This window comes from Diaporthe amygdali (assembly GCF_026229845.1).
Source record: "Diaporthe amygdali strain CAA958 chromosome Unknown NODE_6_length_1560011_cov_65_102424, whole genome shotgun sequence".
Lineage (NCBI taxonomy): Eukaryota > Fungi > Ascomycota > Sordariomycetes > Diaporthales > Diaporthaceae > Diaporthe > Diaporthe amygdali.
Window position 1 is genome coordinate 1478734 of NW_026517026.1, and position 26999 is coordinate 1505732.

The 26999-nt window shown below is 54.1% G+C and overlaps 8 protein-coding genes across 8 annotated transcripts; 6 read left to right on the top strand and 2 right to left on the bottom strand.

Moving 5' to 3' along the window:
* Positions 1–252: 252 nt before the first annotated feature.
* Positions 253–2046, top strand: J7T55_001189 (spx domain-containing protein; the record flags this gene model as incomplete). Its single annotated transcript, XM_053140480.1, has 4 exons — positions 253–304; positions 446–646; positions 750–943; positions 1000–2046. 4 exons carry the CDS (start codon positions 253–255, stop codon positions 2044–2046), a joined length of 1494 nt encoding a protein of 497 aa, XP_052996834.1.
* Positions 2047–2557: 511 nt separating this feature from the next.
* J7T55_001190 (uncharacterized protein) lies at positions 2558–3472 on the top strand (the record flags this gene model as incomplete). Its single annotated transcript, XM_053140481.1, has 5 exons — positions 2558–2582; positions 2786–2845; positions 2923–3072; positions 3181–3298; positions 3460–3472. 5 exons carry the CDS (start codon positions 2558–2560, stop codon positions 3470–3472), a joined length of 366 nt encoding a protein of 121 aa, XP_052996835.1.
* A 1653-nt stretch (positions 3473–5125) lies between these two features.
* Positions 5126–6858, top strand: J7T55_001191 (glycoside hydrolase family 79 protein; the record flags this gene model as incomplete). Its single annotated transcript, XM_053140482.1, has 2 exons — positions 5126–5505; positions 5559–6858. 2 exons carry the CDS (start codon positions 5126–5128, stop codon positions 6856–6858), a joined length of 1680 nt encoding a protein of 559 aa, XP_052996836.1.
* Positions 6859–7173: 315 nt separating this feature from the next.
* J7T55_001192 (uncharacterized protein) lies at positions 7174–8388 on the bottom strand (the record flags this gene model as incomplete). Its single annotated transcript, XM_053140483.1, has 1 exon — positions 7174–8388. One exon carries the CDS (start codon positions 8386–8388, stop codon positions 7174–7176), a length of 1215 nt encoding a protein of 404 aa, XP_052996837.1.
* Positions 8389–9613: 1225 nt separating this feature from the next.
* Positions 9614–11693, bottom strand: J7T55_001193 (tartrate transporter; the record flags this gene model as incomplete). The annotated part of the gene is made up of 6 exons (XM_053140484.1): positions 9614–10283; positions 10495–10725; positions 10791–10931; positions 11139–11254; positions 11359–11444; positions 11507–11693. The coding sequence occupies 6 exons, from the start codon at positions 11691–11693 to the stop codon at positions 9614–9616; spliced, it is 1431 nt and encodes a 476-aa protein (XP_052996838.1).
* Positions 11694–14835: 3142 nt separating this feature from the next.
* J7T55_001194 (c2h2 finger domain-containing protein) lies at positions 14836–17573 on the top strand (the record flags this gene model as incomplete). The annotated part of the gene is made up of 3 exons (XM_053140485.1): positions 14836–14982; positions 15058–15446; positions 15524–17573. The coding sequence occupies 3 exons, from the start codon at positions 14836–14838 to the stop codon at positions 17571–17573; spliced, it is 2586 nt and encodes an 861-aa protein (XP_052996839.1).
* A 1795-nt stretch (positions 17574–19368) lies between these two features.
* On the top strand, positions 19369–20847 carry J7T55_001195 (galactan 1-3-beta-galactosidase; the record flags this gene model as incomplete). The annotated part of the gene is made up of 3 exons (XM_053140486.1): positions 19369–19461; positions 19528–19956; positions 20014–20847. The coding sequence occupies 3 exons, from the start codon at positions 19369–19371 to the stop codon at positions 20845–20847; spliced, it is 1356 nt and encodes a 451-aa protein (XP_052996840.1).
* Positions 20848–22120: 1273 nt separating this feature from the next.
* Positions 22121–25369, top strand: J7T55_001196 (glycosyl hydrolase family 31; the record flags this gene model as incomplete). The annotated part of the gene is made up of 2 exons (XM_053140487.1): positions 22121–23207; positions 23577–25369. The coding sequence occupies 2 exons, from the start codon at positions 22121–22123 to the stop codon at positions 25367–25369; spliced, it is 2880 nt and encodes a 959-aa protein (XP_052996841.1).
* Positions 25370–26999: the final 1630 nt, after the last annotated feature.

The window sequence follows — 26999 nt, forward strand, 5'->3', positions numbered from 1 at the left end:
GGTCACCCAGTCACCCTCCTTGGCACACAATCCCGAAGAGGCTTCAATACTTGCACAACATTGTCCTCTGCCACTCGACAACCGGCCAAACCTGCAATTGCAACAGGGCAACATCAATTGAACTGCGAATCCAGCCCCCAAAGCCTAAGGGTGCCCAATTACGGTCAACTTCGATCCCGCCTCGGCTCTTGCGGCCTTCAGCCACACCGAACATTGTCTTACCTTATCCTGACTTGCCTTGCTCTACTGGCAATGAAATACGGGCAGAACTTCGAGAAGGAATCAGTACCAGAATGGGCTCTCCGTACGTGGTAATGCGCCCGGCCAATTCTTCATCTCGTCCCATCTCCATCCTGCCCTCTGTCTGCCCTGTCTCGGTTCTCCTCGCGATATAGATGCTCGGGCCTATGACTGACTCCGGGTGCTGTGCGCCTCTCTCCCACAGATAACATCGATTACAACTCCCTGAAGCACTTCATCAAGGCCAACACTACCAGGGACCAGGCCAAGGCAATCACAATACCCGGCCAACCCGACACCCACCTCGCCAAGGTCGAAGACGAGCTCTACAACGAACTATGCGCCCAACATGACAGCGCAGGACTCTTTGTCTCCGCAAAGGCCGACGAGATAACACGCCGACTGCGTATGCCCCCTCCCGCCTTTCTTTCCTATCTGCCACGCATCATTGGCTATCCCGGCATCTCTTGCCTCACTCGCCAATCAGACCGACTGACTCTGTCTTGCAGAACACCTCTCCAGCCAGGTTCAACGGCTCATCGCACGATGTAACGACGACCCCGAACGAATGCCTCGCAAAAGGCAACGCAGATTCGTCAGGCTTGAGCGCGATGTTCTCAAGTGCGGCAACGACATACAGGACCTTCAACGCTTCGTCAACGCACAGTCCATTGCTTTTAGAAAGATCCTTAAGAAATATAGGGTACGAGTCAGACCCCAATGCCCTCCACACCGCCCATCCGCTAATATTACGGCTAGAAATGGACGGGCGCGAGCACCTTAGGCAACCGATTCAGAGATGATGTCCTGAACCAGCCCAAGAGTTTTACTCGGAGGGACTTCCATCCCCTGCAACAGGCTTATACCGAATTGCTATCCACCATCCAAGCATCGTCACCTGCGCAGAGTTACCCTCAATCTCCTAGCACTGACGACGGCTCCTCAGTTTCCGGCTTACCAGATAACCCACGGCAGTCCTTGCGGCGAGTGACGATCCACGCCGGGCCACCTGAAACTCGTACGTTTAGTTATCCGACCCAGCAAGCCGGGTACTGGAACGAATATGAAAATGGGAGCGAGAACGGAGACGCGGGCGATGAATACGTACTATATATAAACCCTGATGAGGAAACCGACTACGGCGCAGACCTGAAGGCTCTGGTCAATGCCATCGCCGCGCCATTTTCTAAAGCCCGCTCGTGGGTCAGAGTCCGCGGGCAGGAGCGCCAATCACTCCTGAGCAGACACGCCAGCGACATCAGCTACGGCGCGACCGACGACAATAACTCCCCGACCAGGGATGGCTACTTCGCAAATCACCCAGCTCGGCAGCTCCAGAGCAGTGGGAGTGACTCTCATACTGCAGTCGCGACCGACGGGGACGACGACGCCGATCTCGACCTCGAGGGGGATATTGGCTATGCAAGCTCCGAGGAGTTCCCTGCCGGATACGAAACCCACTGGGCGACGCTCCCATCAGTCAGCGACCAGCGCATGGCTATGTACAAGGACCGGGTTATGTTCTTGGTGACGAGCGGCCTGTACGCCATGTCCTTCCTGCTGCTAGGCATCTCAACTGTCCTGATGCTCACAGGGCGGCACAAGCTGCGGGTTGAGGTCGATGCCGGCGTGACGATAGGCAGCGTCGTATCGCTAGGCTGTGCGTGCACCGCGCTGGCCCTAACCATGGCACGGTGGGACTCGTTGGGCATCGCCAACAAGGCCGTCGTCTCGGTCACGTTCGCGTCGTGTTGTGTCCTCAACGGGATGCTGCTCATTCTAGTCATGGGAAATTCTTCTCTGTGAACACCTCTTTCTTTTGTGCGATGTACTATTTATTGGTGCGGGCCTCGATGTCTTTCATGATACCTATATGAGCGGATGATATTTCTCTTACTAGACTGGACCAGGCTTCTTTCCAATAAAAGGCAAGTGGGTTGGCGAAACGTCCGGGTTCTAGACTGTAAGATATCAGAATGTATTCTAAAGCACGATGTCCATCAAATACGAGCGAAATCAAATTTTCTTATTGCACAGTTGAATGGAATCTGGACAAACACATTCCGGACTCGGACCCCTGGCTCCGAAAGGACGTCGAGGACCGACCGCCCTTCAATTTATCCGGGACAGCAACGCTCCGAAAAATGAAGAAGGGGGTTACGCATACGCGTTTCCCACCCAATGGAAAGACCCAATAGGTTGGTGCTGTATATTAGGAAGTGGTCATAAATCTCGACTCGTCTGCACTTGTCTGCCGGGATGATCATTTCTTTGCAGCGTAACGGCCTCGTACCGCCTGTGTCATCGACTTTACACTATGCTGTCCACCATCCTTGCCGCGGGTGTCCTGGCTTGTGCCGGCGCCCTGGCTAAGCCAGAGCAGATTCGTGCCGTGCAGGACCCTATCTATCACTTTTACTTGCAGTCGTACCCTAAGAACGGCAAGTTCACCAGCCCTTAACCACCGGAAGGATGCACATGTGACTGGGCGGACGAAGGCCATAATTAGGGCGGATGAACCAGTCTGCTGATTGACAAGATACAGCTTCCATTGCCGTGATGGGACCCGAGTCCTCGTCTCAGTTCTTCAATATCAATGGCAGCAGTAAGCAAGCAACCTAGAGAATAGACTGTTCCCAGCTTGTGTCAAAAGGGGCCCCGGCACTGAAAAGAAGACCACAGTCCAGTCCACCAACACCAGCCTGTATCTCAACGTCGGCAGCGACAGCACCTCGTACAAGACCCTGACGTTCGGCACGGCCGCGTCGACGAGCGCGTGGGCCCTGGAGGGGGACACGATCATCACGGCGCAGAGCAGCAGCTGGGGACGGCGTGAGTAGACACCTGGCTCCAGTTCACGGTCCTGGCGCGGGGCATAAGGCTAATGGGTCTCCCGTTGTGGGTTTGTTGGAAACAGAACTCAATTTCCTCGCTTGTCAGTTGGACGGAAGCTATTGGCAGGTCTACCTGCAGACGGGGAGTGCGACGCCGAGTGGGGTGACTTGCAGCAATTACCAGTCGCTGCATTTGCCTTGCCTTTGCTGAGCGTGGGAGACGGGTGAGTGGCTGGGGCAGCTGGGCGAGATCTGGATTTTGATCCCGATCAGGAGTATCTTCGTTGAGAGACTTGCGATTGGAAGAGCCTGATGTAGTATACTCTGGAGTTGTGACCGACAGTCATGTGACACGTCAAGCTGATATCATTGGTTTCACGCGCAGATACGCCACATAATCAAGAAAATAAACATGGGCATGTGACGTGGTGACTTCTTGTAAATTGACTTTGAACAAGAAGCCATGCTTGGGCTGGTCTTGGGCGTCCTGCGTTGAGACGCTTCGCCTAGGAGAGCATGTTGGCATCATGTCTATACTATAATCAGCCTTGATACATAGAACATTCCGTCATATTCAGTTATCAAGCTAACGGTGAGCACTCCTAAGCGTCAACGCTCCTTTCATGATTTTGGGGTGAAACACCAAGTAGCCATTGTGTAGCCTGAAAGGCCATTTACATCCAAAGTTATCTGTATCAATCTTTAAAGCTTTATTTTACCAGCCAATTAAAAAGTTTGAAATGACATGATCTGGTTCCTTTGGTGCGATTCAACAGAATTATAGCAAGACATGCGAGGGACAGGCGGCGATGGAGTAGCTTCACCATTTGATCACATTCCAAGCGTAATAGCAAAACAGGCGATATGAAGCTCCAAATTTGACCCATCAACGTAACGAACGCGCTTCCGGGAGTAAATTTCAACAGTCAAGTAGTGCGGAACGCACTGCTCAAAATAAGCTGTGATTCGTCGAATGGAGAGCTCGAGAGTGAGTGAGCTGCATAAAGTTGCCCGGCGATGTCAGTGATGCACAAAGACTTTTTCAAGCAAGCCAATGTGTCATTCCATTAATACTGTCTCTCATCGAACCATATATGCTAAGGAAGCTAGGGTTCTCAACTCGAGACGGAGTATTAGGAAATATATATGATCTTACCTCCGTCTTTCGTTTGCAAATCTTTTACCCAAGTCGTTAATACAAGCGAGGATTTCACTCATAAGGCTGATTGTGCTCACATCACCAGTTTGTTCCAAGCTATAATGCCCCATTCGTTGCCAACAGACATGTGAAGATAGCATTCAATCTACGTTACACATACTTGCGTGAAATAAGATCGGCGCTGCCCCTTATAATATTATTTAATTATGCATCTGAATTCTTCCCCCCTACATGGCATCAACCAACGTTACAACCTAGGGACCTCCACGCATACACAGTATCCGGTAACATGTACGTAACACACCGAAGGAGTATCTGTGTTTATTCACAGAGACTTCGACGTCCAAGAAACATGCGAACCTCACTACCAGACTGCCAGGCTGACACTCAGGATGCAACCCTCGGCCCACCCCTGCTTCTGCGTGACGTACTCACGCTTTGCGGGGAAGGGCTCGACCCGACATTTGTGGGTCTTGTTCATTTATACCGAACTGCGAGTCTCACCATGCGGTCTGTGTTGGCCACGAAGACGCAACGCAATTATGGCTCAGATCATTTCCGATCTTGATAGCCATGATGACAGCCACGACATTGAGGTGGGGGCTCCGCCCCTCTCCCAGCTCCAGCAACCATCAAACGTGATTTTCCTACCAGGATTTTGTCAGTGCTCTTGGTGTTTGTGACACTTGCAAAGAACCCCTCAAGGACCGAGCACATATGTGGCTGGAGTTAAACCTTGTTGGGCCTCACAAGAGAGTGATATTGAGCCAAGGCTTTCAAAGATGCATATTGACCCAGCCAACGAGTTTCTGACGGAGAGGTGAAGCCGGTCAACTGCGCCTAGAACCTGCGGGGAATTGTCCAGTTGACCTGGAGTGGTTAAACCCGCATCATGTGGTTGCCGCAAGCCGTCTTCTCGCCGGCTTCTCAAAAGGTTGCTCATGGCTTCACAATTTCGCCGAATATTGAAACACTGTGCTCCCATGCGGTTGATATGATCACTGCAAAAATGCCTCAATACATGCAGTACTTCATCGGGTGGCTTGTAGCCTGTACTGCAGCATCCCCATATGTATCAGTCCCGTCGAGCGTGCCAGCTGACGCGTCCAGCATTGTCGACCCCGACTTTGCTGGATTCGCATTCGAGCAAGCCTCTCTGTGGAACTATGCATTGGATCTGGACGGCAACCCGAATATCTTTTCCCAGAACCTCATTACCGAAATCACCAAGCGCACCGGTGGAAAGCCCTTAATCAGACTTGGCGGCACAAGGTAATTAAGATCACTCACTTCTCTTTGGGCGCTGTTAACCCTCATGTCTGCAGCGCCGACTATGCGTATTATATTGAGAATCAGACTACACCAGCTGAGCCCAGGGCTGAGGTTTATAACTACCAAGATGTCGGAGGAACGACGATTGGTCCATCGTATTGGGATTTATGCCTGAATTTCCCCGATGCGTTGTACATCATTCAGACCCCTCTCGCCATCACAGACATAAACGAGACAGTGCTCTGGGCAACCAGCGTCGTGGAGCACATCGGCATAGACATGATTCATTCTTTCGAGCCCGGAAACGAGCCCGACCTTTACCCTGCGGGCAACTTGGGGCCGCCGACTTACCAGGGAAAGCAAGACAACGCATCTTATGTTGGCAACTTCACGACATATGCAGCCGCCATTATCGACGCTGTAGACATTCCATCCGAGCCCTTCTTCCAGGCCTTCGACGTTAGTGCACATTTTGGTCGCGAGGACTCTTACGTCCTCGATGTACCAACCGGCTTCGACCTCGGCATCAACAACGATAACATCGTGAAAACAGTCGCACACCATTACTACCAGACGGATTGCTGCGGTACAGCTGCAGACCTTGCCACTGGGCTGATGTCTCATAGCGCCATAAGTGGCCGTCTTGACCTTTTAAAGCCTGCCATCGACTGGCTGAAAGAGAACAAGCCTGACATTCCTTATATTCTCTCAGAGATTGGTAACTCATTGAATCCAACTCACGACTACTCGTATCAGGCAGTTCTCGGCTCTGCACTCTGGCAGGTCGACTTCCAGCTCTACAGTCTGACCATTGGGATTGCTCGCTTCAACTTCCAGCAAATCATGCACAGTGGCTTCGACTTGTGGCTTCCTGTCGCCTCGGGTGATTCTCAGCCGCAGGTGTTCGCCAGCTTTTACGCACAGCCGTTCGTGACGGACTTCGTCGGCAACAGCGGCAAGGCACAAGTTGCAGAGCTGGACATCACGAACGAGACGACCGGTAACTGGGCTGGGTATGCGGCCTTCGAGGATGGCATCCCGAAGCGGCTGGCCTTCTTGAATCTGAATTATTGGAACAGCTCAAGCTCAACGACAGAGAGAGCAAGCCAGACAATTACTATTGGACTGCCGGAGGGCATCACCAGTGTGGCAGTAGACCTGCTAAGTAGTCCGCTGGGTGCTGGGGCCAGCGCTGATACGATCACGTACGGTGGGAGCCAGTGGACTTATGAGAGCCTCGGCAAGGAGGTTACGGGCGTCAGAAACGATACTCAAACGTTGGCCGTTGAAGATGAGCAGGTCCAAATCACCATCTACCAGAGCTCGGCTGTTTTGGTGCACTTGATAACCTGAAGCTTTCCATAGTTCTAGCTGACATCTCGAATGAGATATTGGCAATGCTAGCCTCCGGGTCTGCCTGGAATATATATACAACAACCAGTTGAGCCCTTTTTTTTCCCTCGCTCATCAATCTGGCGACTTCGCCAGAGAGGCCAATGAGAAGTCGCTGGATTCCGTCACACCTATGTGAAGAAGCAGCACATCCCATTTTTGCTACTAATCAGTTGACAAGGAAAACAAACCGTCAATTGCTGATGTCCAAGAGTAGACACAGATTACTTTGATGTCTTGATAGGACATTTCCATTTGACTGCTTAGCTAGAAAGGTCACCACGGGTATTGACTGATCTCCTCCTCTTTTGAGACGTCAAGACCACGATCAAGCTGCTTCTGATGCTCCTTATCCAAATATTCAAGAAGCACACTCTCATACTTCTCCGCTCCTTTGTACCGCCTCACATCTGAGCCCCAGCTACGTACAGCACTCGCCAGTCTCCCAGGGACATAGTCCTCCTGGGCGATGTCGGTAACAGGATGGAAGTAAGTCCTGATTGTAAATACCACAGCCCCCGTCTTCGGAAGCCTCCTCAATGTCTGCCTCTCCGACCTAAACATGTGATGCTCGACAGCCCGGTTCTTTTGCGCAGTGTCCCAACTGATGGCCGGACTATCCTCGGGCCCGATACTCCAACTCCACGCCAGGTCATCGTCTACCTGTATGAAATAATTGTTGCGTGCGTAGATGTCCTCGCACTTTAACCTCCTGAAGAAACTCATCATCCCGCGCTCCAGCTTCTCCTTGAACTGCGGAACATCGCCAGAGGTATGTATTTCTGATAGAGGCATCCCAACCTTGTCCTCCAGGCGCCAGAATCCGGGCAGCAAGATAGCACCTGAGAGTAGGTAATATTGCCCGTCTGGCTTCTCGAACATGAGAGCCAAATCGTCTTGGACTAGCCGTGCACAAATTTGAATGGGATCCTCCTTCAAGGGCCGCTCGACCATATTGAACTTTTCGCCGGACCAGAGGTTGTCTAGACCAACGTCTGTCCGCTTGTAGAGAGTAGGATATCGAGCAGGCAGGTATTCAGTCAACTCCTCAAGCAGCTCCACCGCAGCAGGGTAAGCCTCAGGCATAGTCGCGCAGCACTTAGCGCCTCGCTCTGCGATCCGCCGGGCTTTATCAGCGTGATAGCGCGGGTAGTGATTATCGAGCTGAATCCAGTCCTCGAACTGAACTGTTCGCAGCCCCATTGTGACGTTGTATTTCGGCCCATGGCGAAAAGCCCTGTAGGGCAGGGGCTTCGTGGTCTCGAGGGACCAGTCTGGGTAGGGAGGGGCTTTGGGAGTTTGAAAGCTGCTGGGTGTCCATTGCCCAGGGATTTTCTTCTCTGGAGTTCGTGCGCCAGACTTTTCGTGATCTGCCTGGCTAAGTGTTCTCGGCCTTTCTCCGCGAGTCTTGGAGATGAGGCGCCCCAGCACAAGGGAAATAATGGAGGCGAGAAAGAACAGCCCGTAGAGCGTTGGCTTTGAAAAGTCCATCTTGAAAGAGCAGCCCTTCGATTCGTGCTGGAGGCCTGGGAAAATGAGGAGGAAAGAGTCACTAGCGAAGATGTTTAAAATGACCTTTGATCGAGTCAACGGCCGTCAACGGAGTGAATGTATGTTTATGAGCCAGGTTCAGTGGGCAGCAACTGCCAATTGCGCTCAAGCTAATCTTGAAGCCGATCTGGGCTAGATAAGCGGCAAGTGGTTGTATCCAAGTCTCACGTCATGTGGGCATGATGGTTTCCGGATGGCAACCTCCGAGATAGGCGGCGGCCGGTGATATGCCGCTAAAAGCTGGGGAAAACGAATTAGGCATTGGAGAGAGAAACCGCAGACCGGCAGCTGGTGTGTAGCAGATAAGACTGCCTGTGACATGCAGATGTGGTGGAGATTCAAGTGCACTATCTTGTCACTATGCCGACTTATCTCCTTTGATGTGGAGAAGTCATATATCCAATTGTATTGGGTAGCTACATAGGCCATGCAGTAGGTATTTCACCCCAGGTGATATCACGACTTCGTTCGCCAGTCACCGCATAATCACTGCAGAGCGGAATACGCTTTCACTCGAAGTTTACGTTGATGCTTCAATGAATGCCGAATTTGCAGATCAATCAATTAAATCGGAGATCGACGATATCGACAAGATACGCATTGGGCCCCGTTTGATGTGATATTGATGTTCGAAACAACACTGTGCATGTTTGACTGCTTCCTTTGAAATGAGAAAACGAAGCGGCCATCGCTCGAAGGTCTTACTACTGAAGACATCTTGCAAGGTAATTGCTGATTGGTTCGACATTGTAAGACACAGGTGACGATGCAGTCTATATAACAAGAGATACAAGCGTGTTTAAGACATGGCGAGGACAGTACCTGATCAGGTGAGAGAAATATTGCTGGAGTATTACATTGTAAAAAAGCATGCAGTAGGGGCAGAAAGATCACGCGTGAGAACCTCTGAGACATGATAAAACAATGGATGCAATATACACAAAGATAGCGAAGGAGCGAATACTATTAATTCAATGAAAGAAAAGTGCTATTCTAAAGTAGAAATTTGACTCAGCTTACATTTTTCACTTATTTACTCTTGAAAGTCTAATAGAGAATAGCTGTATATTTTGGCAAGAATTGTATGTATGTACTCATTTCCCACAGTATTTCCTGGGAGTCAATTTCCACGTAAATGCACTATTCCTACAAGTTGACGCTCCCGTCAGTTGGCGAATCTCCACTCAGGGTGATCGTCTCCAAGGTTGTCGACATCAGGCTCATCCAACCTCCAGTCCCTTTCTCCTCGATCTCTCCTCTTGTTCTCTCTCTGCACAAATATGAACAACACTGTACATGCAGCACCACATATCCACATTAGGCCAAGGCTTGTGCCATAGCCAGTCCAATACTCGGGCGCTTCTGCCTGAAAGAAAACGTTGCTAGCCACTAAACCACCGCAGTTACCAAAACCGACTTGCATGGCTGCGGCGACCGACCGCTTATAGTGCCCGCTAACATTATTCTGCAGCCACGTCAAGGTGACCGGCTGGGTGATGTAGCCACCGCTAACAACGAGGAATAGAGCGAAGTACTGCACCCCGACGGAGATGCGGTGCTGGCAGAGGAGCAGAATGTAGCCAATGCTGGCGATTATCACTCCGGTCATAGTGAATGCGTACCGGTGTCGCATTCGGTCGGTCAAGTACGCCGTTGTGAGACAGCACACGGTTGCGACGGCGAAAATGGGAATGCTGCGAACTTGAGCCTCCTCGGCTTTATATCCTAATTGTTGGATAATGGTCGGAATGAAGAACTGCGTTGTTGTTAGTACGCTAGGACTTTGAAGCCAAGTCGGGAACTTTACCGATCCACTATACCCGGTATTCACCACACTGTAGAGATCAACATCCGATGTCAGCTGTCAAGAGACTATATTGCAGGTTTGATGCGAGCAAGGGCTGAGTGAAATATCTTTTGTCCACGGTCTCGAGCTGTCTTGAGTTGCAGCCCGATGGAGGACCGAGAAGAGTAGTCGCGGGTGTTTAGGTATAGAGCAGGCGTCCATCCCAAGGCAGGCGTGATTGGGCGACGAAGGTTGCTTACCCGAAATACATGAATATACCGCAGTAAATTTTCCAGTCACTGAAAATGCGCTTTGCAGCTCTCTTGTCCAGCCGATCCATTTTTGCCTCGCCCCTGTCCCGCGCAAGTCGAGCGATCAGGACCCTTCGCTCTTCGTCGTTGAGGAATTTGGCGGTCTCGGGCCAGTCTACCGTGAAGATCTTTGATGCGGCTCCGACGACGACGGTGGCCAATCCCTCGATAATAAAGATCCTGTTCATTTGTCCAGCGTAAGCTTGTATGTACTTAATGAGAAACGGAAGCGGGCCACAACATACCATCTCCACGCATTGTAACCTCCGACATTACGCATGTTTGCGATAGCATAAGCAAGGAGACCGGAGACGGCGCCTGCCATGATGCTCGCAGAGAAGAACAGCGACAGTCGCCATTGAAGTTCATATCGAGGGTAATACATGCTAATCAGATAAACACAACCTGCCTATGGTCAGCCTTTTACCGCGAATTTCAACATAAAGAGCTATAGACTTACCCGGAAAAACACCAGCTTCGAAGAGTCCTAAGAGGAATCGACAAGCAACCAGTCCGCCAACAGTTTTCACTAGGCCCTGGCCAATAGTAGCGATACCCCATAAGACCTGGAAGAAGGTTTTCGATTAGCTTACGTCGCACTCTTTCTTCGACGGAGATTGCGCATGAGCTTTACCATGATAATGCTAAGCCATGTGGAAGGCGCAACCCGCTTAATAATAATATTACTAGGGACCTCGAAGAGAATATACTGTGATGTGTTAGTCACCTGCTAGAGAGCCCCAAGCGATGCATACTGGAAGATTCTCATAAAGAATGGATGGAGAATCGTAGCAGGGGAAGGCCTATACATACCGGAATGAAGAATACAAAAAGCGCTATGTTGTAGTCATGGCCCGTCATATTGAGGTCTTGCACCATTCCCTGAATCCTCGCATTGCCTGGTGCCCTTTAGCAAATTGCATGTGATCCTGGAACGTCTCGTAAGAGAGCCCTCGCTCACCGATATTGGTCCGATCGAGGAACGCCATAAAGAAAAGCAGAGTGATGCATGGCAACACATGACGGTCGCATTTCCGTCTCAACTTTTTCTCTGTCTCGCTGTCCCATGACACGGCCTGCGCTTTGCCAGCATCCTCGACAGCAACATCCGCAGCTTTAGCATCTATTTCGTCGCTCGTGGTTGCCATGGTGAAATTTAAATACTTGATATCGGTTAGTGCAACGAAAACTGCAGATCAAGAGACGAAAGCCAATGGGCGAGAGGGAGAAGAGATCGATCGCTTTTGAAGGAGAGCACAATCCACTAGCCGCAGCCGAGTACCACCACGATGGGTTGTAAATCCCGACAGACTCAGGCCGTTGCATCAACGCCGAAGCCTAAATCGCTGGTATATGTAGCAAGTGGATATAGCGAGTACCGGCTGCCTTCCCCGCAACCCCAACGCCGAGCGGGCGAGGGTGGGAAATTGACGATCGACCGCCGCCAAAGGCCTTTTAGCTCTGGACGGCTATTCCCTGCGGCTCTTGGGGTGGCACATTTTCGGAAGGAGGTTGTCGTACCCAGCCAGACAAGCTTGTGTGGATTTGTCTGGTCCCACTGCCGGGTGTTGCCGAGGGTGGTAGTGTTCGAGGCCACCTGCCTCCTTTGTAAGTCCAATTGTACCTCAGAAAACAAAGATTCAATGTGTGATGTTAATTAAGTAATTCAATTCGACAATTAGATCATTTTCAAATGCCGAGAGGTGATACTGCCATGGAAGAATTTCGAGACTGAAATGTCTCAACAGTTTCTATTTTGTAAAATATTGGAGATTTGAAGCTGGACGTAGTTATAAATCGGTCTCTTACTATTGGAATTGAGCTTGACCAGTTCATTCGACCACTATCGTGTACATACTCTCATGCGGATAAGATTCCCGAATCGCATTAGTATCACGCCTTGGACGAGCGGGGCATTCGGCGTAATCAAGTACTTGAGGTGAGAACTCGCCCACGCACTTCCGTTGTGAGGTGGAGTGCATTTGATCCCTAGCCTACAAGTATGCTCCAGATCGACCTCAGCTCCATAATTCTCTCTTAATCAAAGAGCGATGGCTTGAGGATGATAGGATCTAAATAGTGCATGGGCCAAACTCCTAGCCTGTTCTCCTCTAGAAAACACAAATAGCGTCTTCCTTTGGTGTGATACATGACGAACCTGCCAGACATGTCAGGTAGTGCTTTTACATTCGGATTTCTTGGATAGAAGTGAGAAAGTGATAGTCTATTCGATTAAATGGCTAAGATTGTTGCGTCTGCTCCTGAGAAATGGAAAATGTGAGCACGCAATATTCAAGACGTGCGCCCACCTAAATTTTTGTCCCTTGAGCTCATGAGGCTCAGACATCGACCATAGATTATGATGGCAGAAGTCGATTTGTGCTGAGATGTACGATTCACACTGTTTACTCAGAGCTGTAGTTTCTGGGCTCCACTCTAGTGAACTATCTTTGCTTTTGCTGATCAATGACTTTGTTAATGACAAGTACATCTACACGCGGACAGGAAAGCATTCTGTATTGAGGGCTGCGTCGTATTACTGTTGTCGAATCACAACGACAGGAAATGCTGCGAAATGGTAAAATGTTGCTCAAATAGTAAGTATTCTATTCTATCAAAGCACTACTACGTTCGTAATTATTCCTTCAGCCTTATTCCCTTTCCTCTGCTCGGACGTCAGTCAATGGCCGAATTGCTTGAAGGCGCTTCTACCGACGATTACTGATGTGAGTCGCAGCTTTGGTTACGACAATTGTGGTAGTACAGTGGCGGTGGACGAAGGCGATGATGGTCCGAGAATGGTGGCCCGAGACTGGGGTGTCTTACGTTATCGTGCCAGGACGTGGACATTGTCGCACGATCGCGAGTCTGTTTCAATTACGGAGGGCAGCGGCAGGCACAAGAATCAAATGATAAGATGCGCCCTTGGGGCTTATGTGGCTAGCACGAGCTGTTGTGATGACGGGCTGCCATTGGTGTTTGGGGAGGGACGATCAAAGGTGGCGGGGATTGGGCGATTACGCAGAGTGAGTGAATGCGAGGCCGAGGTCTAAGAACGGCTGACTATGCGCTAAGTCTTGAGTATGCACTCACACACGCATCGTGCGTGCGACAGGCTACGGCTTTTCCCTGATTGGCTGGGCGTGCGTCTGTGTGGTGGGAAAACCCCCACCTGGGGGAAATATATCCTGAGCGGCTATTGGCATGGCAGAAGTCGTGGGGAAAGCGGCATTTTGATTCACCAGGCCAGCCAGTTCCGTAGGTGCAAGCTTGGCCAGAGACGAAGGGATGAGAGAGGAGAGGAGATGACGAGACAGATGAAGCCCTGGCAATGAATGGAACATAAGCTGTAAGCTTGGAACCTTGGGGATTGACGTGGCCGCAGATGGCGCAGGCGAGGAAGGGCTAGGCGTGTCGAATATGCTGCAGTCCGTGGCCTGGTCTCGGTTCTGATTGGGGCGGAGGAAGCCAATCGTGAAGCCCGAACGGAGTACAGAGACACAGAGGGGAGACTGAGCCAGGAGTGGGAGAGAGGAGCCCGAGAGGAGAGAGGGAGGAGAGGAGATGGGAGGGCCAGAAATGAGGAGAAGAACGGAAAGGCGAAGCCTGATGGAGGACCGCAAACACAAATTGCTGCACCTAAGATCGAGGTCCGACATGATTGGCCCGAGGGGTGTTGGCCTCGTCTCATTGGATTGCGCCATTGGGGAGGGGGCCTGGTCGAGTGACCTGACTTTGCACGCAATTGCAGCAGTACGAGCAAGTAGATATACAAGGCTGCCGTGCTCCCGCAGCCACCGCAGCACAAGCTCCAAGCTCCCCCCTCCACTAGGCCGCCGCAGTCAGGCGTGCCGCCCGCCTGTGGCCGCTGGTGAGTGGTGCAGAGGCTGGGCGGGTGGGTCCCTGTTCCCACCGGGCTGCGCTGCCGACTCCTCACCTCTCAGCGTTGCGCAGTGCAGCAGCTTACTCCGCTTTCCCTTCTGAAAGGGCTGCCCGCCTCGCCCTGCTCGCCCACCGCCCACGAGGCTTCAGCCCTCCCTCCTTCTCTTTTCAACCGCACCCCCCCCTTCCAACTGCCCCAGCCTTACCCAGCCCTCGACCACAATTTGTCTGTCCACCACAAACCACGACCACGACCACATTCCCTCCTCCCGCCGCCCACAACACATTGTTCCATGGTATTCTAGTACCTTGCACCCTGGGTCGCAGCCGTGCAATTCCTCTTATACTGCCCGTCGCGTACCAGCTCAGGCTCAAGCCAGCTCCAGCTCCCCAAGCCCGCCCTGCGAGATGGATCCTCCCAACAAGCGGCGCAGGCTTGCGCCCAAGGTCCCAGAACCTGCTCCCATTCCAACTGCTTCAGCAACTGCCGCCGCCGCCGCCACCGTTCCCACCCCTGCCACCACCCCCCAGCAGGCTCAGTACAGTCCGGAGCAGGTGAGGACGTGAACCAATTGCCTTGACATGTTGCATGAGTCGTCCTCAGACTAACCACGATGCCCTCACGCGTAGACTCGCCAACACTTCCCCGTGCAGGAACCTGCCCACGCCGCTGAACGCCATGATTTCGAGTCGTTTGCCCGCCACCTGCAGGATGCTGCCATGCTCATATACCGCAAGATGGAGAAGACGCCCTCCTACACCAGCGCCTCCGTCTTGCTCCTGCGCTGGGAGGAGGACACCTCCGTAGAGCACGAGCTGGTGGCCCTGGAGAAGGTCTTCCGCGAGAAGTACAACTACCACACCGACAAGTGGGCAATACCCACCGTACCGAACCCCAGCATCAAGCTTGGTGTCCAAATGGCTGCTTTTATGGACAACGCCAGGAGTGATCATTTGTTGATCATCTACTATGCTGGGCACGGCTATGTTGGCGCCGACAAGCAGTTGTACTGGGCAAGGTGAGTGATCTGTGCCGGACTGTGCCATGCAGCGTCGTGTCAAATCTCCCGTCCAGCACACTGACCCTGCTACGTAGTAATACTCGAGAGGATGCTTGCAAGCTCAAGTGGAGCGGCGTGCGCTGCCTCTTCGAGGATGCCTCATCTGACATCCTGCTCCTTTTGGATACATGCGCCATCCACGATGCTCCAGTCGCCGGTAGCCACGGAGTGAAGCAGGCCATTGCCGCATACAGCCCGGGCCAGAGGGACGCTGACTATCACACGCACTCCTTCACAACCCACCTGGTCGAATCCCTTCGCAGGCTCAGCTCGGGGAGACCCTTCACTGCACAGAGGCTGTACGAGGAGATTATGCGCCAGAGGCATGATGATTTGACTGCGAAGCTCAGCAATGGTGGAGCGGGAAAGCCGCCTGTCGAGAAGTCCCCCACATTCTTCACCCTTACCCCAGGCAAGTCCCAGAACCTTACTCTGGCGCCTCTGCGCCCAGGTCGTACGTCCGCCCACGATGCAGAGGCAAAAGATGCTTCTGGATCCGGTCCATTGCCTGATCTCACCTTCGATGAGGCCAGAGTGCTTGTGTGCACCACTTTTGTTGGTGATGCGAATCCGGACATGATGTTCTACAACCAGTGGCTGCAGCAAACTCCACCCATTGCGTCCAAGATAACCATGGAGGGCATGTTCCTCGGACCCCCAACGATGCTCCTGATCTCCATGCCTCAGTCCATATGGAATGTTTTCCAACACGACAAGGTCTGCTGCTTCCTGGGCTACATCAATTCTCACAATATGATAGACCTGTACAAGGGTCTTGTCAAGTCGACGCCTGTGCCTCCTGTCAATCACAAGGCAGTGGAGGATGGTCGCATTCTACTTGAGGCTAGAGAGGCGGCTACTAGTAGCCCGGCTAGCAAGCGACGGCATGAGGCGATAGCCCAACAGGCGTCCAGTTATTCAGAGCTGCCGATGCGGCAAGAGGCGCCAACCAGAAATCCGCTTCCCAGCTCAGCCCCGACAGCGAGCGTGATCGCGACTGCGGCTTCTGTCAGGGACGACGGTCAGGACTCAGCTGAGATGAAGGAGGCAGCCGAGCAGCTCAAAGCACTGAGCCACGTTAGGCACGTGAGCGATGGCGCGGCAAGCGCCGTCTCTGACGCCCGACAACGGGATTCACCGTCGTCAGGTGCCAATGAGTCCGGGATGGAAGACGTCCACTACTCGGCAGACCTCAATGGCTCTGCTTCGAAACCCAAGCCGGCCCCACCAGCTCGGAAACCTTTAGCAAAAGCGCAGCCCAAGCAGGACACTCGATGCACCCTCTGCAGCCATGCACCTTTCAAGGATTCCTCCTCGCTGCGCAAACACGTCGCCGCTGCTCATACGCGACCGTTCCCTTGTGCATTCTCTTTCGCCGGATGCACCAGCACATTCGGTTCCAAGAACGAGTGGAAGCGCCACATCGCCTCCCAACACTTGTGCCTTCAATACTACCGCTGCTCACAGTGCCCATCTAGCGCCGCAGAGGGTAAAGGCAACGAGTTCAATCGAAAAGACCTCTTTACGCAACATCTTCGGAGGATGCACGCCCCGTTCGCTATTAAGAAGGCACTGACCAAAGGCGACAGCAAATTGAACTCTGAATGGGAGAATCATGTCAAGGAAATGCAGCATTCTTGCCTAGTCACACGTCGGGAGCCGCCTCAGTTGGTGTCTTGTCCCAAACACGATTGCCAGAAGGAGTTTGAAGGCCATATAGCCTGGGATGAGTGGACCGAGCACGTAGGTCGCCACATGGAAAAGGGAGATGGCGTCAGGCTCGGAGTCGACCCCATGCTGGCTAAATGGGCTCTTGACGAAGCTATCATCGAGCGGGATGAAAATGGAGGATACAGGTTCTCAACACAGAACGCCAGCAATGGAGATATGGATCGACGCGATTCCATAGTCAACAGCTCCTTCATCTCGGATGGGGGCAAGCTGGAGGAGAAGGTGGACAAGTTGGATGACATTGCGAACGGCAATAAGTCCGAGGACAACATCGAAGATGACGAACATGACCCAAACTCAATCGTAGTGGCGACGTCAACGGCGATGCACGATCGGATGGACACGGACGACTAGAAGAACGGCCGAGTCGCGGTCGTGCAGGCAACACACAAAACCGTTTTGTTCAGCCAACCCGCGGTTAGCGGCTCTACGAATTTCCATTTCTCGGGCTCCCGACCGGCCATGCCTACACGCAGGCAGCATCACAATCCATCAGTTATGGACCTCGCGCCTCGAAACCTGGGACTTAACATGGGATCCTTTTCGAGGCCGGAAAGGACAGAACAGACTTCGGCAACAGTATCGGAGAGGATGTGTTCTTTGAGACCTGTTCGACCTTCATTTGCAGGTCCAGTACACGCCATTTCTAAGTATACAAGCAATCCGGGCGTCTTCTCACAAACTCGATATATCACACCATTGGAGAGCAAGATTGCCACGGGATCCTTCTTTCCACAATTGAAAGGCATCACGTCGCCAATACTCACGAATCGTACACAGGCACGTCCTGAGGGTGTCACGCATCCTCAGGACGGAGCGCAACATTGAATATCATGCGCAGGACGGTGGATGGCCCGCTTTCACAGGCAACGATGATGCGTCCGCGTCCATCAAAAGATCTCCGACCGCCGGCTGAGAGCTCGGGCAAACGCGGCAGAGTCGAAATGCAGGCTTGGAGTGTTGAGGCGCGCAAGCCCAGCCAATTCCCAAGGGACGGCATGATTTCCACCTCTGTCGACGTTTCGGCTGAACTTCGCTCAGGGGAGGCAGATGGTTCCAGAGGTTGAAAGGCCGGAGACCCAGGCCAGGATTGAAAGTCTCAAAGAGATAACTCCGTGACCCGCAGTTGGGTTTCGTAATCAGTGCAGTACTTACATATTTATATCTAGCTTGATTCAAACGTGGGAAATGGACCACGGCAGCTCCTTACAATGGATGGAAGATTGGTCGTATTTTCTTGATGGCGTCCTTTGACATAATGAAAAGGCATTGTTAATTTTGGAGTTGGGATCATATACATTGATGGGCGTGTTGTCGGAAATTGGAATGGTGTTGATGCTTGCTGGCATAGCGGTCATTTCTCTCGTGCAGTGTCGGGCCTTCAGTTGTACATATTCCCGCTTGCTGAGACGTGCGAATGAATGAAACATCAAGGACAATATCTGGGTATATTTGGGTCTCTGCACTTCACTTTCACTTGGAAACAAACGGCATACAAGGCTTTGTGCGAGGCTCGCTGCGACTTTGCTCGTGCGTATGTGACAAGCAGTTTTCCAAGCTGAGCCTCGGCAACGGTGACGAACGGACCAGCTGCCATCCCATCTTCAGGCAGCATGGTTTGGCCGGATCATCAGTTGACAGCCTGGGACCCCACTGCGTGTAACCCTGCCCGTCGTCGCCCGCGGGGCCGATTCGAGCACTTATTGTTTGTTGTTGATTCCCGCCGACCCAGTCCCACCGTCGCTTTTACCCCAGGTTCATGGTCTACGACTACCGATTTGCTGCGATGGAACCCAAAATCTTGGAAGGCCCTTCTACTCAGGCACAGAACGCGGTCACGAGGGGGGCTCATGGGTCGCAGCGAGCTTCTGCTTTCGGACGTTTATACTCCGCTTCGGGGGTGTCGGAGCCAAATAAGCCTGATTGTCGTATCGCATGCACCCGCGGTGGGGGAGGTTCAATGCGAGGGTGGACCGCCTCGTACCTGGGGGCAAGGTGGGAAGAAGCGCATAAAAGAAGAGTTGCTTCCGCACCGGAAAATTAGACCCTGGGAAGGGATGCGATTCTCTTGGCCCTGAGGTACAGGAAGAAGCAGCGCGTGCCCGGAAACACACACAGAGCGTATTCCGGTCCCAGTCCGCCACTCACGATGGTGAACCTACTCCGCTCCCTCTCGCTGCTGCTCTCAGCAGGCGTGGCCTATGCGTCTCTCCAGATCGTGCCCGGGGCGACGGTGACCGGTGTAAGCCAATTAACCTGTGCGGAGCCCTGCAACTGCGAATTCTCATGACTGACGTATTGCACCCAGACCAACACCGGCGCTCACGTCCAGGCCCACGGCGCTGGTGTCATCGAGGTCGACGGGACATATTACCTGATCGGCGAGGACAAGACCACGGGCTCGGCGTTCCAGAACATCAACTGCTACTCGTCCAAGGACCTCGTGTCGTGGACCTACGTCGGCGCGCTGCTGTCGCGCACGGCGTCGGGCGACCTGGGCCCCAGCCGCGTCGTCGAGAGGCCAAAGGTCATCTACAACTCGTCCACCAAGAAGTACGTGCTCTACCTGCACATCGACGACTCGTCGTACGGCGAGGCCAAGGTCGGCGTCGCGACCGGTGACTCGGTGTGCGGCACATATAATTACCTGGGCAGCTGGCGGCCGCTCGGGTTCCAATCGCGTGACATTGGGCTGTTCCAGGATGACGATGGGAAGGCGTATCTGCTGACGGAAGACGTGAGTCTTGGTCTAATACGACATTCTTATGTCTGATTGACTGACACTCCCTCATAGCGTGCTAACGGCCTCCGGATCGACGCGCTCACCTCGGACTACCTCAACGTTTCGTCCAGCGTCTACACTTTCGGCAGCTACGAGGCACCGGCGATCGTGAAGAAAAACGGCTACTACTTCCTTTTCGCATCCAAGCTGACAGGCTGGAATGCAAACGACAACGTCTACACATATTCGACGAGCCTGTCGTCCGGGTGGTCGGCGTGGGCGACATTTGCGACGGCAGGGAGCAACACGTACACGTCGCAGACCAACTACGTGCTGCCCGTGTCCAACAGCCTGACCATGTACCTGGGCGACCGCTGGGTATCGTCCAACCTGATGGCGTCGACTTACGTGTGGCTGCCCCTGACGTTCTCGGGCACAACGGTGACCATGGCGAACTACGTCAACTGGGTGCCCAACGTCGCGGGCGGGGGGGCGTGGACGGCGGGCCCGAGCGAGAGCCAGCCCGAGGGCGAGGCGGCGACGCTCACCAACGGCGCCAAGACGGTGACCTGCAGCGGGTGCAGCGGCGGCTCCGCGGCCGGGTACATCGGCGGCAGCACGGGCGGCACTGTCACGTTCAGCGGGGTCGTGAGCAGCGCCGCGACGACGAGCTCGATCCGCATAAAGTACGAGAACGGCGACTCCTCCCAGCGGTACGCGGACGTGACGTGCAACGGGGTCAAGCAGAAGATTGCGTTCCTGCCGACTGCCTCGGGCAACGGCGCGCCCGGGTCGAGCGTGGTTAACTGTGCCCTCAAGTCGGGCAGTGACAATGTGGTTGTTATCTCACAGACTGATGGGACTTATGGGCCTGATGTGGACAGGATCATGGTGCCTGCAAGCTGAGGGGGCCCCGATGTGGCATGTGATGAGTGGGACCATCTGGTGACACTCACATGTATATATCTGAGTTCTTGATAGCTATTTCTAATCTGTCTGGAAGAACCCTCTACCAATTCATCTGTGTTGCGTGACGGGGCTTCCATTGTCCCCTATTCCGCGGAGCCAAGAAGATCAATCTCCGACGGCAAGACCGGACCAGAAATCCTGTTGTCAAGCATGGATGGGCAGACAGCATGACTCTGGAGTATAAATGTGAAGATGAAAGTCAGATTGCGGGATGCCTGCTGTAGGTTGTGGGTGGGCTTGTGGGTTTTGTCTAGGCCTGCCTCTTGGGGGGGGAGTAAAAATACATAAGCTTTTCCCTCCTCATTTCCGCATCCTGCCGCGCAGTGATGGCTCCTATAATGCCCACAGCTGTTTCTCCCAATTTCCCCACCCAGAAAATGCTAAAATGCGGGGTACATTGTCAAGACTTAGATACCGCATTGGGGCCGCTCCCCGCCTGCAATTCGCCAATATGCCGTGGAGGATGCGGTCCTGGGCCAGGGGCATCCCAGGGAAGGATTGAGAGACGACTTCTCACATTGGAGCAGCTCACCACCAGACAGCCAGACCATCTCACCCTCATCACTCTCTGCCTCCAAATGTACTAGCTCTTCGGCCTCATGTCGCTCAAATGTTCGCCCTCAACCGTGATGGCCACCGTCCGAGCTGCACCAACAACGGTCTGATGACCGCACACAAGCAGACGCTCGTCACTGATTCTCCCTGTTTTCAGGTCTTGATCCTGCCCAGACATGCGCCGTTTGTCCACGCCAAGCCCGGCCCCGGCGAGATGAACTGACACTACCTTTTTCTTTTGTACCGAATCCTTGCGCGTGCCACTGTGCACTGCATACGCCCTGCAGCCCAGGCACCGACTACGACTGGTAGACTGTTACCACGCAGCGGGCCTGCATGTTCGTCCTTACCGTGACATGATCGTCATTCGCCGTCAGCCGTTCCTTGTCTTGGGATCATGAGGGGAAGCCTGCAAATGGCAGAACACGCACATGTAGGCTTGGAACCATTCTGAGTGTGGATACGAGCTTACCTCGAACAAACTCTCGCTTAGGCTCATATTTATCTTGGTCATCTTCTCGAGACAATATAAGAAGGCCTCATGTTGCTCTGCATCTGACTCAACAGCGCCCTGTCTTCTCTTGTCCGTACGCGCCAGCCCTAGACACAGCCAGAGCAAGAGGCAGAAGAAGCAATACCAGCCCTCCTCCTCACCATGGCAAAGCCAGCCACCCTCTGCTGGCTGTTCGCCACTCTGGTATCTGCAACGACCTCCTTGGCCTCCTCTTCCCTGAGACCCAGAGACGCTCCTAGCGATGACTTACTTGCTGCTTGCCCGGGCTACCAGGCCAGCAATGTGAAGACTACAGCGACAGGCCTCACTGCTGATCTATCCCTGGCCGGGACTGCATGTAATGTGTATGGGGACGACCTGCAAAATCTCACACTCGAGGTGACCTACGAGACAGCCACCCGCGTTCATGTCAAGATCCAGGATGCAGCAAACTCCGTCTACCAAGTTCCTGAGTCTGTCTTCCCGCGGCCGGCCAGCAACTCCAGCGGCAATGCCACATCGGCCCTCAGATTCAGCTATGTCGAGTCGCCTTTCTCCTTCGACATCTCGCGCAGCGACACAGGGGAGGTCCTTTTCGACACATCGGCCGCCAGCCTCGTCTTTGAATCGCAGTACCTGCGCCTGAGGACCAGCCTGCCCGAGAATCCCAACCTCTACGGCCTGGGCGAGCACTCGGACCCTTTCCGCCTCAACACCACCGACTACATCCGCACGCTGTGGTCGCAAGACGCGTACGGCACCCCCAACGGCGCCAACCTGTACGGTAACCACCCGGTGTACTTCGAACACCGCGGCGCCGCCGGCACCCACGGCGTCTTCCTGCTCAACTCCAACGGCATGGATGTCTTCCTCAACCGCACCGACGAGTCTGGCCAGTATCTCGAGTACAACACCCTCGGCGGGGTGCTCGACTTCTACTTCATGGCCGGGCCCGGGCCCCTCGACGTCTCGCGCCAGTACGCCGAGGTCGCCGGCCTGCCCGCCATGATGCCGTACTGGGGCCTCGGATTCCACCAGTGCCGCTACGGCTACCAGGATGTCTACGACGTGGCTGAGGTTGTTTACAACTACAGCCAGGCCGCCATCCCCCTCGAGACCATGTGGACTGACATCGACTACATGGATCTGCGCAGGGTCTTTTCGCTCGATCCGGAGAGGTTCCCCTTGGACTTGATGCGAGAGCTTGTTGATCATTTGCACAATGCTGACCAGCATTATATTGTGATGGGTGAGTACTTCTCATCTTGCTTTGATCGCGTGTGAAACAATCGCGGCAGAAATTTGAAGGCCTCGCAGCCTCGATTCTGCGCGCAAGAATTTATCATGGCTCATGCAATGCCGCTCACTGCCTGGCTTTTGATACGCAAGATGTAGGGTTTGACATGCTGGTAATCTCCAAGCCCGCCGGGAGATCACTTCTAGGGGTATGGAAGAGTCATGAAGCCATGATTCTGAAAAAGTGAGGTGCTTGCTCAAATAACAAGCGATCAGAACGCAAAGCGGGCATAATGTGTGGAAAATCGAGAGCTGGCAAGCACTCACGATGAGATGTGAGCCCGTCTTCTTGAGCGCGTATACTGACATCAAAGTACTATAGTTGACCCAGCAACCGCCTATTATGACTACCCACCGTTCAACCGTGGAGTTCAGGACAACATTTTCCTTCTCCGCGAGAATGGTTCCGTCTGGCAGGGTGTTGTGTGGCCAGGTGTCACTGCGTTCCCCGACTGGTTCTCTCAAAACATCTCGGCCTACTGGGACAATGAGTTCGCTCTCTTCTTCAGCCCGGAGACTGGAGTCGACATCGATGCCTTGTGGATTGATATGAATGAGCCCTCGAACTTCGCCTGCAACTTCCCCTGCGACGACGCCCCCGAACAAGCAGCGGCAATCGGCTACCCTCCTCAGCCACCAGCTGTACGAACGTGGCCGCGCCCGCTTCCCGGCTGGCCTTGTGATTTCCAGCCTCCAGGCTCAGACTGCAACGCAACTGCGCAGCTTGGAGCAAGGGCTGTCCACAAGAGCGGCCTTGAGCTCCGTGGATCAATCTCAGGCCAACCTCGGGGACCCTCTCCTGAACAACTTGATCTTCGTGTCCGGCAAGAGCCAGGAGAGCAGATGGGTCTTCCTGGGCGCGACCTTCTGTACCCAAAGTATGCTATCCACAACAAAGCCGCCTTCCTTCCAGAGTGGAATGCAGCAGAGGGGGGCATTTCAAACCATACCGTAAACACAGATCTTATTCACCAGAACGGCTTGGCAATGTATGACACGCACAACCTGTACGGCTCGATGATGTCGGTGGCATCCCGTGAGTCCATGCTTGCGCGACGACCAGAACTGCGGCCCCTGATCATCACGCGCTCGACGTTCGCGGGTGCTGGTGCGAAGGTGGGCCACTGGCTCGGCGACAACTTGTCGACTTGGAATCATTATCGCTGGTCTATCCGGATGATGCTGGCTTTCTCCTCTATTTACCAGGTCCCGATGGTTGGTTCTGATGTCTGTGGCTTTGGTGACGACACGACTGAGTCCCTCTGTGCTCGCTGGGCACTGCTCGGTGCCTTCCAGCCCTTCTTCCGCAACCACAATGCATATATACCGACGATCTCCCAGGAGTTCTACCGCTGGGAATCGGTCGCCGAGGCCGCGCGCAAGGTCATCGACATCCGCTACCGGCTTCTCGACTACATTTATACAGCACTGTACCAGCAGACCGTCGACGGAACACCGCTGCTCAATCCCGTGTTCTACTTGTATCCCGAGGATGAGGAGACATTCGGGCTAGAGCTAGAGTATTTCTACGGCGACGCCCTGCTCGTCGCCCCCGTGACGGAGGAGAACAGCACCAGCGTCGACGTCTACCTCCCCGACGACGTGTTCTACGACTGGTACACAGGCGTGCAGGTCAACACGACCGGCGGCTACACCACGCTGACGGACCAGAACCTCACGGACATCCCGCTGTTCCTCCGCGGCGGCGTGATCGTGCCGCTGCGCGCCGAGTCGGCCATGACGACCACGGAGCTGCGGCAGAAGGACTTCGAGCTGCTCATCCCGCTGGGCCAGGACGGCACCGCCCGCGGCCAGCTGTACCTGGACGACGGCGTCAGTCTCGACCAGGGCGGCGCCACCACCTTCGTGCAATTCGTCTATGCTGACGGCAAGCTGGCCGCCACGGGCACCTTCGGCTACGGCACCGAGGTCAACGTCTCCAAGGTCACCATCCTCGGGTCCGGTAGCGGCCAGACGAAGCGAGATGATTCCAAGGTTGTCCAGGCCAGGGAAGCGGCGGAGCCGGTGGAGAGGGACGCGGTCAGCGGCGCGCTGAGCTTCAGCTTGAATAAACCCCTGACAGAAGGGTTTGAGATAGAGCTCTCCACCTCGTGATGGACGGCACATTGTAGATAGCTAGTCATAATTTCACAAGTTTACCATGTCCTTGGCGTGTGCATCGGCTGGCGACCCCGGCCAGAGTCATGAGTGAAATCCTCTGCTGACTTCTCTGACTCTCCTAGTGTGAGAGGAAGCAATCCAGCATGAATGTGATCCCTTAGACGTGCACTAGCGTACCGCGGTGAAGGCCACCCTGTAGCCTGGTTCTGACGGGTAAAGGAATGGCAGGGAAGTGCTGCGCGGCTTATCCGCCATCAACGATAGCAACCTTCTGGTATCCACGGACGTGACGGCTGTGGTGGTGATTGATAGATGGGCACGGCCGTTTGCGCTCTGCGCATATGTGTAGATATCACACATCCTTATCAGAGTCGCTGTCACTACCTGCAGCATGGCAGTCCTTCCAGCTGATCAAGACGTCAACGCCTCCAATTCTCACCACTTCTGGGCAGATCTAACGTCTCAAGCAGTCGTCCATCGGCTGTGACTGTGCATGTAACAGCACGAAGCCCCCCCGAGACGGTCCCTCTCCGATTGGGTATCCCCGGCGAGACCTGCCCGCCAGGCGGGCGCGTCGAGAATGGCACGGCAGCGTAGCATCGACGGGCAAGAACTCCCATGCGCCGGGGATCTGGTGCTCTTCTTGTCGCTGCTGCTGCTGCTGCGGCGGCGGCTGTTGCCCTCTTTGGTGGTAGGTTTTGGGGTGGCAGTGTTCTTCCCGGGGACCAGGGACACGTCTCAGCCTTGTCCGCTCCCTGTTGCCTCGGGGCTTAGAAGTAACGCACGTCTTGAAGCAAGCCAGGCAAGCATTGCCTACTGTACGTGTTACGGGATTTGGCGGACCCCCTATGTGACAGGTAAGCCGGCTTTCTTTCCCGGGCGCAAGCGCAGTCGACGTTGCGAGGGTGCTTGCGAGCGAGCAAATCCCGAGAGAGGAGGACGTGAGCTCTCGTCCAGCTTGACGATAAGATGAGCACTTATGCAGCCAGCGCATGACAGCCGGGTCCCCTGATTTGGCCCTGTCTGCGTCAACGTTGTGGGCGTCGTCATTTAGCTCTGGTGCAGGTGCTCATGGCTTGCAGAGTCACGTCCGTGCATATCTGGGGGGAAAGGTAGGAATGTCATCACACTCACTCACTCGCTCAGGATCAGTGCGCAGATTTCCGTGGGGACGACGAGATGAGGGACGAAATTCTGCTTGCTCCTTCGTTCGTTCGTCCGTGGTCTGGAGCTCGGCCGGGTGGTCTCTGCAAGGTTGCCCGCTGGTCGTTGATCTGCGGTGCGGGCGCGGGCAGGGTTTCGTCGGCGGGAAGGTGTGCTGCCGGCACTTTGCTGGGCATCGTGAGATTCGGCTTGATCCCTGGGGACAGACTCAGGTGGTCCCACATGGTTTGCTTCTTCTTCGGCTTCCAACTCAGCTCGGCGGGGCTCAGCGTGGAGCGTCTCCTCGTAAAATCTTACCTGGGCATTCCCAGGTCCACGTCCCTGGGCTCTGCGTCGGATGCGGGAACTCTCTTTGTCTCTGTGCTGGGAACACCACAAGGGCGAGACGGCAGGGCTTGCGGCGTGCTGGCACGATGTTCCTGGCTCCGGGGACGCACAGATCGCGCACCATGGATGTCGC